At 40.8% G+C, this 15,733-nt stretch overlaps 1 protein-coding gene across 1 annotated transcript in view; it reads right to left on the minus strand.

Annotated features, from left to right (window-relative positions):
• The window catches only part of LOC144791347 (uncharacterized), a 363,412-nt gene that overhangs the window by 121,458 nt on the left and 226,221 nt on the right, over positions 1-15,733 (minus strand). The window contains exons 66-75 of the mRNA XM_078666025.1: positions 14,446-14,705; positions 11,569-11,653; positions 9,810-9,923; positions 9,214-9,455; positions 7,072-7,355; positions 6,700-6,974; positions 5,214-5,812; positions 2,482-3,058; positions 1,466-1,665; positions 996-1,376 (exon numbers count right to left, since the gene is read on the minus strand). Coding sequence (XP_078522151.1) covers positions 996-1,376; positions 1,466-1,665; positions 2,482-3,058; positions 5,214-5,812; positions 6,700-6,974; positions 7,072-7,355; positions 9,214-9,455; positions 9,810-9,923; positions 11,569-11,653; positions 14,446-14,705 — 3,017 coding nt within the window. The remainder of the gene's footprint in view (positions 1-995; positions 1,377-1,465; positions 1,666-2,481; positions 3,059-5,213; positions 5,813-6,699; positions 6,975-7,071; positions 7,356-9,213; positions 9,456-9,809; positions 9,924-11,568; positions 11,654-14,445; positions 14,706-15,733) is intronic.

A 15,733-nucleotide genomic window follows, 5' to 3' on the forward strand; every position in this document is an offset into this window, starting at 1 on the left:
CAATTTCTGCTTCATGAACAGGGAAATATCTGACCAGTTCTAGCATCCAAAGACATACCACAGCTGACTGCAGTTGGCCTTCCCCTGGACCCAGAGTTCCTGAAAGTTTGGGAGTAATTGCAGCATCCAGGTAGAACTTATTCAACTTCTGGCTAAGTTAGGACTTTCCGTCCACTGGAAGATCAGAATAAATGGTGAAGCTACTAACAAAAGCAGGACATTCATAGACTAATTTGTCCTACTTTGAAGTTTGTTTTCACAGCAATGTTCGAGGCGTCTGTGGACCACTGGCACCCGATATCTCACCTCATGGCCACCTGTGTGCTGTGGCTCTTAGGCATGAGGAACAATAAGATTTTTAAACCAGTAACTAAGGGCCTCACTTATACTATTGCGAGTGCCCTGCGTAGAAGGGATCTTAATACTTAAGGTGGACCTGCAGGTAAGGCAAGTGTATTTCCATTACTGTTGAATGCGAGACTGATTACCATGCTGGTAAGTTGAAGGATTCCATTTTTCTTTGTGGCAACAAAGTCCACTACAAGGGATAGTTTCCATAAGGGAAAAGACAAATGTCCCTGATGCTTAGGGATTTTTCTGTTTGTGTAACAAGGGCATTACAACATTTTCTTTCCTAGCACCACCTGATCTCAGGTGGCACTCATAAGAAAACGTTAATTGGTGATGATTGTTGGAACTAAATATTTCAGGGTGAACACGACTGTAACCGGAGAGCTTAGAGAACATTGATGAGATGCCAAGGGTTTACATTTCAAAATCATACTGAAGCTTCACCGATAGAAACTTAACAGTTCCTTCACCTCTAAAGGAACCATGAGTTTGATGGATGGATGGATGAATTTAATTTAAAAAAAAATCTATTTAGTATTAGTGCAGTGGTCATGGTGCAGTAGAAAATAATGAAATTTCCATAGAGTAACAAAGGCAACAAGTAAACAGATATTTATTTACAATCAAAATTAAAGTATACTCACATAAACCAGTCTGTTCTTCCTCAGGGCGATGTGATTGCCATCCACAGTGAGTGCTACGGAGTTCAGAGCGGTCCAGCTCGGGCTGCCGCGGTGCTCGTTGCGGGTAGTAACACTGAATCTGGTGGAGGTGTTTCCACAGGTCTCGGTGACGGTGTAGTTACAGGATCCCTGGAAGTGGTGAAGTGTCCCATCGAATGTTGTGTAGTGCGGGTCTCCATAGATGTGGCAGGTGGCGGTGCTTGCTGGGTAGCAACCCCTGACGCCATTTTGAATCTTACAGATTTCATTGTGAGTGCAGGATGATGCAATGCATTGCGTGTTGTTGTTCCCCATGCATGCGCATGTGCGTTCACAGTTCTCTTCCACGAAGCTCTCTCCTTTCTGCAAGAGAAGCACATTCATAAAATTAATAGAGTAGTTACCATTGTCATAGGAACACACTGTTTATGGACACTGGACACTGCACTCACATTGTAGTACTGGTTGTTGTACCAACAGCCGCAGTCAGAAACAGCAACACAGGAGGCCCCGCTCAGCACGAAACCTTCATCACACTCACAACCCTCCACACAAGGCTTGGAGCAGTTCTGACGGACAGGGTCAAGGCATGTAGCAGGGCAGGCAGTCATACAGGCATTATAGTGGCTGTTGGGATCATCACAAGGGATATCTGAAAGAAGACAATGAAATAACATAGATTAACCAGTGGTATCACCGGAAATCTGCAAAGAGGGAAACATTGGATGCCTGTTGAGATTCTTGGTATTTGTGATAGGAAGTTAATGCTCCTAGTCTGCTGCCACTGTACTACTTTGTGTTGCTCTATTGTGTATGTTATGCAGCAGCATTACGACTTGGGATTTCCTCATTGCAGGATTCTGTTCAGCAGGAATTTCTGCTGCTCTGGCTCTGGTACATCATTGTCTGCTTCGCTGAATTAATTTGGCGATAAATTCAAACAACAAATAAAAAGTGTTTGATCCACGAAAGTCATACATTAAGTGTGACGTGCAATGCATAATGCTCATTGGTAGGACTCATTTTGTGTTTGCAAATTATTAAGCTATCAGTCAGCAGCAACCACCAACTAATAAAGTACCCTCCTGCCCTGCTCTGTAACTCCCGGACAACCTCCAAGTAGACAAAAGACTCCCCGCCTCCAGGATGACCTTCTGCATGGCTTTGAAGGCCCCCTAGTAAGATGTGCAGTTGGAGACACCATGGAATCATGGTTTGTCCAAAACTATAAAAACAAATATTCAACATTTTCCTGCTGAAAAAGCAGATGTACCCAAAGTCAATCAGCGTGGGTCTCCCTCCCCCCTTTTTTGGGCCCGTTCAGGTATCTCAGGTGTTAGACAGGAAGCCACTGGTTGGGCTTAGCTCACACATACTTTAGTAAATACACTTCTAAATCAATAAATGAATACATTATTAGTTGACTGAGGTTTGCATCTTAATTGTTACTTTCCAGCAAGATACTTACTGCAGAAGGTGGAGTTTCGCCAAGGAGCGATCGGGACTCCCGCATGTTGACAAGCGTCAGCATAGGCCTGCAGCGCCATACACAATGTCAAGCTATCACCATCCAAATGACACAGATCGAACACACAGCTCTCCACATAGTCATCAGGATTGATCACTGAGTTACACAATGCAAAGGGCCCATTTGGGTTTTTTATCTCTTCACAGAGGCGCGTGTATTGTTCTTCTTTTGCAGGTTCGCAATCGGGGCCAGGAGTGGGAGGAATCTGTGTTGGGTGTGGGCCACAATTGGGGTCATCGTCAGGGACCTGCCAGCTGTTTCCGAGCTGGTTGGTGCTCTGGGCTTGTTGTCCATTGGGCATCATATAATCATCCTGTCTCAGGTTGTTGAAGTTTCCGCACATGCCGCAGGTCTTGTTGAAGTAATTTTTCGGGACCTTCACCTCCACAGTGTGGTCAGTGTCGTACATAACGGTCAGACGGAAATCTGTCTCTAGAATGATGTATCGCCCACTCCTCGCTACTGTCACTGAACCCTCAGCCAGGGTGACGGGCAAGGTTGTCCATACTGAGTTCACCTGGGTATGAGAAGCAAAAGGTAGATATTATGAGAAATACTGTAAGGTATGCATGATATAGTCCAGCTAAAAAAAAAAAAAAAAATTCCACTTACTAAGAGATACTGACATTTAGAAGTCTACTTATTTTTTGAATACGTCATACAAACACAGTGCTAACACATTAAATGCAATAGGAGGGAAAATTATGCTAGACATATTTACATTACAAAAGAAGGGAATTGAAATTCAGATACAGAAATAGTACTAGACGAATGTAGAACATTTTAAGGGCCTTATTACGATCTTGGCAGAGTGGATACTCCATCACAAACATGACGGATATCCCGTCCACCATATTACAATTCTATCATAGCCTATGGAACTTGTAATATGGTGGATGGCGTATCCATCACATTTGTGACGGAGTATCCCATCCGCCAAGATCGTCATCGGTCCCTAAGTATCAACTACGCTAAAAAGAGAGATGAGAGAAAAGGCCCTCATGTCTAATCAGATTCCATTTTTATTTTTCATTTTTCATTTTTGGCTTCGCAGAAAAATTACTAATCTGAGATAGGCAAAATGTACAAAAATGTTTACACTTTAAACCCAGCTTGGCAGATTTACCCAAACCAACAAAAGCACACTTTCTGAGTAAAGTTCTGTTTGAATTCAGGTTTAGTGTAAATATGTTCAGCACTTTGGTCCTGAAGGGGCAAGATTTCACATTGGAGGTAAAATGGGAAAAAACATCTACGCCCACACCCACTGCCCTTTAACCTATTTTCCACACCATAGATCAGCATGAACCTATGGCATGCTGGACCGTAGCAGACCTTGCTATGTGATTTACATACTTAGTGCAAATTCATTCATGGTATAGACAAATCAAAAGATGCCTTTTCAACAGAAAGTACAACTGAGCCATAACCTACACCCCACACACAGAAACATGCACACACACACACACAAATATGCACACACACAGATATGGAAAAACCAGTGGTGGCCACCAGTGTTTAGTTATAGTTAGGTCAGGGGTTCCATATGAGGAGCAATTTTGATATTTGAAAAATCTATTTACAAAACGTTACCAAGAAAAAGTTCCTCCACCCCAGCTCCTACATGGAAATTTTCAATGCTGATATGCCACACAGGGTTCAAGAAAATAGGGGTGTGCCAAAACAGTAATCTCCCATTTCATTCCCATAGGATAGGTTGCTATCCATTACATAACATAAACAGCTAAACTGAATTCCACCAAATGAGGCAGAAAGTTGAAATTTTACAAAGAAAGCTTGCTTTTTGAGGTAAGTGTAAATATATGCAGATATATTTCAGAAATTAGAATTTAAAGAGGGCCTCGGGTTGGCCTTGAAGGCGTTAAGTATATCCTTCATGTTCAGATATGTTCTGATTGGCCAATTTAAAGGAGACTAGTCAATCCTGATGGGCTGGCCACAACATGAATAATATGTTGTGGCACAGTTACAGGATTACCGAGGCATGGTCCTCACATCCTGAAAATGAATTTAAAACTTAAATGAGCGAAAATAGTTTTCTATTAAACATGGTTCATCAAATCCCACCTAAGCATTTACATTGTTCACAGGGGAAAACCAATGGTGCCCCTTATTGTGACTCTCAAAACCGGGCATTAAATGCAATGCATTTCAATTGAGATCATGTCCCTGAGTCCTGTAATGGCTGCCGCTACAAGTTGTCCAATGTGTTTTCAGCCAATAAAGGGGTGGGTCCATTTGGAAGTGGACCATCCCCACCTCACTACCACATAAACGTTGAGGCCAGGGTGTGCTCATTTTTTTGTATTGTTTGACAGAATTACCTTTTGGAAGTATCAGGGAAAATTTACTTTTCGAGACCTCCTTATTTCTTGGCCCATGTTTCACAGATCACCCGGAAACTTTCAAGGAAGGAGCTTAGATAGAATAACTTTTTGGTCGGAATAGTTACTGCAGATTCACCAAACTATGCCAACGTTATTCATGAAACAAGAACACACACTTTCTATGGATACACGGACCTAACTATAACTACACAGAAGTGACCGTAACAGTGTAAGTAATATATATAACGATAACTGGAATTGTTGCCCTAATTAAAAAAATATTTTGACCAAAATACTGCAGAACAGGAGAACTTAATTGCTTACCAGTACTCGGTGAGGCTCATTTCTGATGATCTGTACTTGTTGACCATACACGTGGACAATGACCTTCTGCACATAGGACACTGACGGGTTCCCACGATGCTGGTTCTTGGCTTCTACATTGAAATATGGCAAAGATGTGGAGTTGATGCAGAGTTTGGCCAATGTGTAGGTGCAGAGGCCCATGAAGGGATGGTTCTGATTGTCAAAGGTGCTGTAGTGAGGGTCATTGTGGACTCTACAGATGCCGTAAGTGTAGGGGATACAGTCGGGCTTCCCATTAGAAATCCCACAGTACTGGTCATTCCTACATGTGGCATCATTACACACCAAACTGCCCCCTGGGGATGGACAGCGGCACTTTTTGGAGCAGGTGTCATCGGTCCAGTGTTCAGATCCAACCGGATAGTGTTTGTCGTCCTCCCAACACCCGCACTGATTGCTGGGGACACACTTGTCGTGGTAGAGGAGATACCCACTGTCGCAAACACAGCCTTCAATGCATGGACTGTCGCAGTTGGAAGGTGAGCCGGGATTCACGCAGGTACCTGGGCAGGCGGTGCCACACTGCTCATAGTGACTGTTGGCGCCGCAGTGGATTGCTATCAAAAGAGGACAGTATGTTATGTAAATTAACAACTATATAATTACTTGTTTACTGAAAAAGAATCATTACATGGTGATTTACACTCATCATGGGCAATGTTACATGTTAAGATAATGAGAAGTATTGCGTGATAATAATGAATAAGGACATGTACATGTTTATTCACAAGATTTTTGCTTACAAACATTAAAGTCTTAAACATTGTACAAGTCCCTCAACAAGTACATCGTAAACTGTGGAAAGGAGGATCTAAAACCTGACAATACCTCTGAGTGAGAATATTTTTTAGCAGAATATAAGACATTAGGAATCGACTTAAAACTGTCTTGGAATGAAGCTGATATTTCCTAAATTTCTTATGGTCTCCTCCTAAAATTTAATTCCAGTTTTGAAATTAGACCTAACTATAAAATATAATTCTTTATGTGACCGTCAATATATAGAAGATCCTTTACAATTTATTACTCCTTTATCCAGAACTTTAATAGTCTTTTAAGAATGTGGTTCACAATTTGCTTATTCATCTTAACAATTATAATTTGTGGAAAAGAAATACCAAATTAAATACTGTAGACTGGAATTTGTTTTCACTTTCTCCTGCACTGAGAATGTAGTCAAAACTTGATGAAAAGGAGATATACGTTAAAAATACCTGTGGATAACATCCTTTGTGGGATGTGTAATCCCATTAGCAATACTAGACACCCGCTATAACATTGTTACCTATAATGTCCCAGCCAACAAGTAAATACTATTGAAACATGCATAATAAAGCAAATTGGATTTATTTTTACTCTGTGGCACAGGAGCTCTGGTCTGGAAGATAGAATGTAACCTTTCCTATTTTGTCTAAAACCCAAGAGAGCTGGTCTTGCTACTTACGACAGAATGTGGCGTTCCTCCATGGCTGGATCGTAACCCCCTGGGCTTGGCACGCATCGGCATAAGATTGCAGGCTCTTACACAGAGCACTAGGGTCCATTTGCAATTCACACAAGTCATACACACAATTATTTAGGTAGTGCAATGGGTTCAGCACATTGTGGCACTGCTGGAATGGTCCGGACGTATCAGTGATGATGCCACAGAAGTTGTTGCTTTCTATGGTGTGCCGGTCCTCTTCAGTACAGTTTGGCTCATTGGGTCCTATAACACACCTATGAAAGTACAATGACACATGTGTATGTTTGTGTTAATGCACAGACATTAGATACACTTTAATAATTAAAAACAGCTTCTTGAATAAATACCAACCTGGTGTCATTGTCCACCTGCCAGCTGTTGCCCAGATTGGTGGAATCCGCCTCCAGACCTCCATCAGGGTTCATGAAGTCATCCGCGGGGTCGCCGTTGTAGTTGCCACACATGCCGCAAACCTTCTCCTTATAGAAGTCGAGAAGAGTCACCTCCACTCTGTGAACCCCATCGAACCTCACCGTCAGCCCAAAGTCCGTAGTGACAAGGGCGTACTGCCCACTGAATGAGACTTGCAGTCCTGGTTGCACTGTTATTGGTAAAATCTCTGATTTGCCATCGACCTAGCAACAATTAATTCAGATATTATCCAGTTATAAAAATAAAAACAATATTCTTACGCACTATATACAATGCTAAATTAAAGAAAAACAGCGATAAAAGACAGTTCACAACTATCACCAGTATGTGCAACATATTTGACAGGAAATTGCTAATTAAAAAGAAAAGCATTGGTAAAGACACTCGCTCTGGCTTAAATGGGCCACCGAATGTAAGCACAGGCATTCACATAAAGCATTGCATACGTTGTAGACACAAATGCTGTTCATCACATTTACTCAGAGGGACAAGCAAAGTCAAAAAGTCAGGAAGCCCTCACACTGATATAAGGGGAGACACATATTCTTAGGGACACAATCAACAAAAGGAGAAAGACATGGCACAGCCTCAGATGGCATACAATGCCAAGAGAACTATTTTGCCAAAACCTTACCAAGTGTTCCCCCAACCAATCCAAGGTTTTAACATTTCCTCAAGCCCAGTACAATATGTTTTGTGCAATGTGATTGGTTTTGAGAAGTGGGTGCCCGAAGCGCGAACTATGACAGGATACATTAGAAGACTGTGGTTGTAGTCTCACTTAACAGACTTCTTAAGGGAATCCTCAAGAGGTGATCACCCTAGCTCAGCTGAATGATGGGGGTAGAGGACAGTTACAACAACCAAGAGCTGTAATGTGGGTTGATCAGCATGAGTCTTACTTACAACAACTATTGGCTGAGGGGCGTGGCCTATTTTTTATCCCTTTGTGTATTAATGCTATTAGCTCCTCGAGACACTGCTCATTGAATCTAAAAGTACATATTCAGTAGGACAACTGAGGCACAATATTTCTGGTTTATGTACAACATCCTGGTACATCTCAAACGCCTTCTGCAATTGATGTTGGTTTAGGCGGCTCAGAGAAGTAACACATACATCTTTATTTGACCTCAGGGTCACAAGTGTAAATCCTGGTAGTTTAACTCAGCTTTTCAACCTTCCAAGGGTGATTCAATGATTACCAATGAACGGTCTAATCATTTTCTAACAACAGTACCAGGATACCTCCTAGACATGAGAAGCATTTATTTTCTACTACTTCTTTTCAGTTCTTCAGGCCAGGGGACATTAGCCAAGAAGGACCTCACCTCATTGATGTGGTAATCTGAGATGCTGGGTCTTGTCCTGTCAGATGAGGCACAGAGTTTTCATATACACACTCAATCAACTATTGAAGTTGTTACCAGAGCCAATCACAAGCCACAATAGAGTTTCAGAAGCCAAACGCCCAGTGAGCAATGAGAATACCACTCGCCAATCCCGTAAAATGCACTCTCATATCAACCCAAGCTAGTTATATTTTACGACTTCCGGTAGATTATGCTTCTTCCTACATTGTTGGTTATGAGTACGAAGGCTCGCCCAGCACTGGCCCTACTCATACAACGGCACACATGGCCAAAATAACTGCTTGTTGACTCAGGATTCTGGACAAGTGCCCAACAAATACATACCACAAAGAGGAAAGAGTGCAGTAATTCCCATTTAGATTCATTCCATGGCTGCACCAATGAAATGGCCTTACGCCACTGCAATAGCTTTCGGCCTACATTATCAGTGAACGATACATTAACCAGTGGTAGAGGGGCTGACCTACTTCCCTTTCTCAGTGTACTGATCATATAAGCTCCACGATATCGCCATCGAGATCTCAAGCAAGACCTAAAAAGTGGACCCATCTCAAATGTGACTGTTTACAAACAACACGTTGGAGCTTTTCATACTATGGTCACTCTCCACCCACTTTGGTGAGTAAAGACATGAATAATTAACTCTATCATTGTACTCAGTCCGGACAATGTTATGTTTCAAACCAACCTTAACTTTCCTGTCCTTCTCCAGGGTAATCCTGTGCCCATAAACATCTACATTCACATATCTGACGTATGACACCCGCGTGTTTCCGTCTCTGTGCTCATTGGCTGCTTCCACATTGAAATATGGGAGGGAGCTATTGGCGCTGCACACTTTGGATAAGGTGTAGGTACAGATTCCCATGAAATGATGAGCCTGATTATCGAAGGTGTAGTAATGAGGGTCTCCTTCCACCACACAGGAATCTGGAGCAGAAAAACAGCAACACAAGTATTTAGCAAACACCAACTGTGCACAGTGGGAAAATGGAATTATCCAAAAAGCATGTGGTTATACATGCAATCCCAAAATTAAATTTTTATGTATATATTTGAAAGAATGTTGCAAATTTGAATGGACATCGGGAATAGAAAGGCAGTAGAAACAAAGAAGGCTGTAAATACAGGAGAAATGTCAGGCAGAACCACAAATGAGATGATGTAATGACCTTCATCTTTCAAGGTCACAGACAAGAAGAAGAAGTGCTTAGACCCATGTACTGTTACATCAAAGGGGTAAGCATGAGACAAATAAATGAGCGATTATTGAACAAGTACTACCTGAAGATGGCGGTACTGACGAGCTGGTGGTCGTTAAGGTGGCAGGAGTTGAGGGGGCGGAAGTTGAGGGACTGGTGGTTGAGGTAGGTGTCGTAGCGGTAGTACCTGGGTATTCTGATCATCGAGAATAAGAAAAAACCTTAGTTCATGGCAAATTGAAAAGATGTCACATTACAGACCCCATCACTTGGACTTGTTCCAGGCCTCTTCCCATTTGGTAATGGCTTACCACTACATGTTCGTAGTCCGTAAAGTATTGATCTGTAACCTGATTTCAGCTGGAAAACATTAATACATACCATTCAGATTCAATATTTGGAAGGGATGCAGTGAACGCGCCCCTTCCAAATAATGAATCTATATTGGGTCACAAACCCAAATTGTGATTTAGTATATTTTTTTTCAATTAGCAATTTGTTTTTTGTGCATAACGAAAGGCATTATTGCAATTGGAAATAGCCCAATTTTGAGAATCATGCAGTTTGCGACCACAATGCGCCTTCTTACATCTGGCTCTGAATACTTTAATTGTAAAGTGGTTATGAAAAAACTTCTTATGCGTAATAATGAACATATTATATCCAGTAGTTACTCGCCTAAAATAATCAGAAGGGATTACAGTGGTTTATAACTCCCCTCACAAAGGGGGTACTGTGCATATACTTATTGACACTATTTACATTTTGAAATTATGATTCATGAAACATATTCATGATTGATGACATTTCACCTCATTAAATCAGATCTCCCCAACTGTAAGAAGTTAGAAGTGGAATTCAGGGTTCCTTCATGCGGAATTCTGAAGTTTTTGGAAAGTAAGGGTGATATTCACACATCTCTGGATCTATCAAATTCTGACAAGATCAGTTTATACTCAGTTGAAAGTTCATCAGTGATTGGTTTCTAATTGTGTCTTGTGCAACATTTTAAACAGAATTTTCAGTATGAAAACAAGTGCCATCTGCAGTATAATCATCTTTTAAAAATTAAAGGACAAAATCCATGTTTGCCACAACAGTGCCGCTGTTCAACAATGATTCACACAACAGTGTTCACCAATGATGCCAACAACAGTGTCAGTGATCACCAATGATTCACACGACAGTGCCAGTGTTCACCAATGATTCCCACGACAGTGACAGTGTTCACCAATGATTCCCACGACAGTCCTAGTGTTCACCAATAATTCACACGATAGTGCCGGCGTTAACCAATGATTCACACGACAGCGCTGGTGTTCACCGATGATTCACATGACAGCGCTGGTGTCACCAATGATTCCCACGACAGTGCCAGTGTTCACCAATGATTCACACAACAGCGCTAGTGTTCACCAATGATTCCCACGACAGAGCTGGTGCTCACCAATGATTCACACAACAGCGCTGGTGTTCACCGAAGATTCACACAACAGCATTGGTGTTCACTGATGATTCGTACGACAGCGCTGGTGTTCACCAATGATTCACACAACAGTGCAAGTGCTCATCAATGATTCACACAACAGTGCTGGTGCTCACCAATGATTCACACGACAGTGCCAGTGTTCACCAATGATTCACAAAACAGTGCTGGTGTTCATCAATGATTCACATAACAGCACTGGTGTTCACCGATGATTCCCACAATAGTGGTAGTGTTCACCAATGATTCACACAACAACGCTGGTGTTCATCAATGATTCACACGACATTGCCAGTGTTCACAAATGATTCACACAACAGTGTCAGTGTTCGCCTATATGTTCCATAAACCTTACCAATACATGAGCTATCAGAAATGTAGATATCGTCCACAGCTACGTCACTCCGGTAATCATTACCCCTCATGCCTTCGATGATGACCTGTGAAAAGAAGAGTGTAGAAAAATTAATTCAACTGCAGAATCACTAGCAAGGAGAGAGTACTGCTCTCTTGCGATAGTCCAGTGTTGACAACACTGCAGGATTTTATGGGATTTGGTGGAATAAATGGATTAACACTTATTTTGTGAAGGAATCTGTTTTGAGTTGAAAGCTTATGCAAGAAACCTTTTTCACAATTATTATCATAAAGATAATGGAGTGAATACTCTTTGTATAACATTATAAATCACTGATATCTTTTGATTTTTTTTTTTTACAGGACACTGCATGTCTTTACATGAAAGCAGACAATCTGTTTGCCTGTCAACAGCTGCATGTAATAATTGTGCACATTCGTTTATATTTACTAAGATGTGGAAGAACAGGTCCCCTTCTCACACCCTAGGACAGCACACTCCAAATGACTGAATACATGTGGCCATAAAAGACAAGGACGCTCACAACAGCAGTAAGGATAGATGAACAACCCTTGAGAAAGGAAATGCTGTTGGGGACTCCAAGTACCTTCAGTTTCAACAGTCCTTATAGAGGCATTGCAAGTATGTATAGCGCAAACCTAGCTGGCAAACAAAAGTTCCATGATGGACTGTGCAATCACACCGCTTGCCTTACAAGGTTGTTAATTTTATTACAAAACCAAAGCATCCGCTTATGCATTCCCCTTTCTAGTTTATTCTCAACAGCAGCCAGTAAAGAGAGGAACAACAAAAATAGCAAATTACAATAAGAAGAAGAAATAGATCTTCTAACAGAGCCTACACACTGTTGTATGTCGTTAGTAACTAATCAGCATTTAGATCATTGGAATATTGGGAGCTCTATTGAAGACGATGGAGTGCTCTGGGGTTCTAATGGCCGGTAAAAGCCCGGTGAGCAACGTTCCAATGTTGTTGTTCACAGCTGTTGCTGTGAACAAGGGCCTTACGGAGAGCGGCTGGTGATGTCCTTTAATGGCCCACTGCCATGGGCTGTAAGGCTATAGTAAACCATAAATGTCTTGCGAGCTCTCCTTTCTAGCTTCTGGGGCAGTCAGCTAAGTGTCCTTTCTTCTTCTCTGGGATAGGTTCAGAGCATCAGCTCTGACCCACTGGAGCCTGTGCCACACTCTTCTCTCCACGTCTTTAGCTTGTGCCCCATCCTCAGGACTGGCACTGTTGTGAGTGACAGCGAGTGTGACGTGCATGGAGAACATTTTGTGATTTCTCTTTCACATTGTACTCTCTTTAACTGAGTGTGTATGAAGTCCACCCACATTCCTGGTGGCAGAATTAGCTTCTTTAAGGCTTTGTCCTTTATTTTTTGGAATGTATTTGCCCTAACAATATTTACATTTGGTGAACAACATAAATTATTCAAGCATATTTCTTCAACTGTAATAATAGTTCACTGTAGAGCAAACAATACGTATGTAGGCAGGAAGCTGTGTAAACCCTTTATCACTTCCGCCCAATGAAAAGATTGATTCTAAATTGTTCACTGTATGTTTGGCCACTCAACACATATATTGTATGTATTCTCATGTAATGTTATTTCTGGTTATGTAAATATTAAGTTCTTTCACTTGATATTGATGACAATAGTGAGCCTGTGGAGTCTCATTTTAAATCAGACATTGACTAAGACCAGGAGATCTTCAAAACAAATGTACCTAATTTTCTTGATCAATCAGTGACTTGTTCAGTAGGAAAAGCTACTTATAGCTCTATGCAAGCAGTCAGCCAAGTGTCTTTATTTCTTTAATTAATAATGACATTTTATAAGATGCTGACTGGTCCACAGTTTATATGACTGTTTACAGTAAATATATTACTTATTCTTTAGAAGAGGTCAATAATATGCTCTGAACATGTTTAATAAGAACCTCCAGCTTTGTGATAAAATTTTAATTTTCCATGTTTTAATGCAGCAAAGTTCAATTTTTAATAAAGACAAGGAGGGGAGTAGTATCCCACTACAACTATTATTTTTACTTTGATGTTGTGACAAACAACCAATACAGGGCTTTTCTCCTGATTTAGATTTTGCCACACTTGGACACCTACTGGCTCATGGACACACGGACGTTTCTCTGGAGATGCATTATTAGCCAAACAGCCGGGCCGCCACCAGCAGAAGGTGACCTAGTAGTTTTTAAGAGCAAGAAATGTATCCCTGTTGGTTCATGTGTTAGTTGGTATAGCACATCATCGATAAACCTGGCACACGTTTGTGGGGAATGGACACAACACAATCCAGTCATTTGTGAAGCCTGATTTGCCAAATACTGAGGATGTCATCAGGTTGAAAGTTTTATAAGTTAGCAAGTTTGTGATTTCCAGACAATATTTGTTGTTTTATTTCTCCTCATGTGGCTAAGATTTTCCTACAAATCAGTTGAAATGGTGTGGAGATGAAATAAGATGTCATATTGAAGAGTCGTGGAGCAGTTAGACTGGGTGTAAAATACCACAAAAAAGGAGCATCAGAATCTGTATTTGTTATTATACAATATGCAAATACGGCAATCAATAAATAATAACAATTAAATATCATTAGAGTTAGGCTCATGAGAAGTATAATAAGTCATAAGACACCAAAAACATGGTAGGCAGTAAATACAGCACCCTTCTGACTGTTTTAATACTACTGTTTAGCTTGAAAAACAGGCAAGAGTCCTTTGTTCATTGTTGTTCAACATTATTTTCCTCAATTATGAAGATATCAGAAATGAGATTAATGTACATTTTTACTGCACAAAGATCAAGTTGCTTGACCAACAATCAATCACCCACCTGCTGAATGCTGGATCCGTGCAGAAGGACTTCCCCAGAGTACCACCTGTCCCCCTTGTTGCCGGAGTCTGACCAAACCAGCACTTGCGGTCCTAGCTTCTCCCTCACATAGATCTTCAGTGCCATTGTTCGTGCCACTCCGTACATGTGATACCAGAAGCGTAAACACTGCGGACCGCTGACGCTGCACTCGGGACTGATCAAATGGGCAAAGTCTCCAGAGCTGGACTCACTGCCATCAATGTAGATATAATGCCCATCTGGAAGATAAAAATAAATATTTGTTTCAAAGTATTAATTGTATAAGTGTACAAATCTCATCTGGAAGACCAAAGAATTCAAGCAAATTTAGGCAACAATCTCCTCTTTTAGATCAAAATTATGGACAGCTGGATTGTACATTAAAAAAATACGTCAGACAAACAATTGATGAAATTGTGGTCTAAAATTATTTTTAAAATAATCTTACTTATTAGAATTAATTTAGTTTTGTGCCAATTACCATATATTAGGACTAGGTGGGCTGACAATTTAGGATGTCAAGCTCTCCTGTGTGTAACTGTTGTTTATTCAATCAGATAGACAAGGGTAACAGATGTACTGCCCTGTGTGTGGACACAAGTACTAATATTAGATTGCAAACTTGTATAATTAAATCTTTAATTTTATCATTGTTTTGTGGTATAACGCAATGATCTATAGTTGTGCACCACAAGTGGCCAATGCAAAAAAGACCATCTGTAGATTTTCAAAACTGTTACAACAAGACTGTGAAGGTGGAAAGTGAAATAAGCCCTGAAATAACCAGAAATATTTGAGTTTTTGTATCTGCGAAAACCTCAAGGAGAATATTACTTCATTTTAATTTCATGACACTGGTGGAGATTTAAATCCTTTTGATTAGTGGAAGCAAACCCTTTCCACCAGGGAAGCAGTTTTTTAACCTGACACTTTAAATTTTTCAATATCATGAGCTGTATCTCACTGGAAAATATGGAGCTGGCCAAGTGGACTTCCAGTGTCTGGCTTTACAGGTAAACAATATGTTTGTGATTAGCTCTCTAACTAACACACCATGGAATAAATCCATTGAATGCATTTGAAATTAGATATATTGGAACACTCGCAATCTTCAACATAGTAAGCACTGAAGAGAAGAAAAATATGTCTTGTCCCATTCATCTTCAGAATATGAGTTGCACAACGAGGTGTACAACTAAACATTTATATGTTTGGGTACTTCTTGCTATGTTATCATCTGATTTTGCTAATTCTAGCTTGAAGCTGT

Source organism: Lissotriton helveticus, chromosome 11, assembly GCF_964261635.1.
Source record: "Lissotriton helveticus chromosome 11, aLisHel1.1, whole genome shotgun sequence".
In the NCBI taxonomy this organism is placed as follows: Eukaryota; Metazoa; Chordata; class Amphibia; order Caudata; family Salamandridae; genus Lissotriton; species Lissotriton helveticus.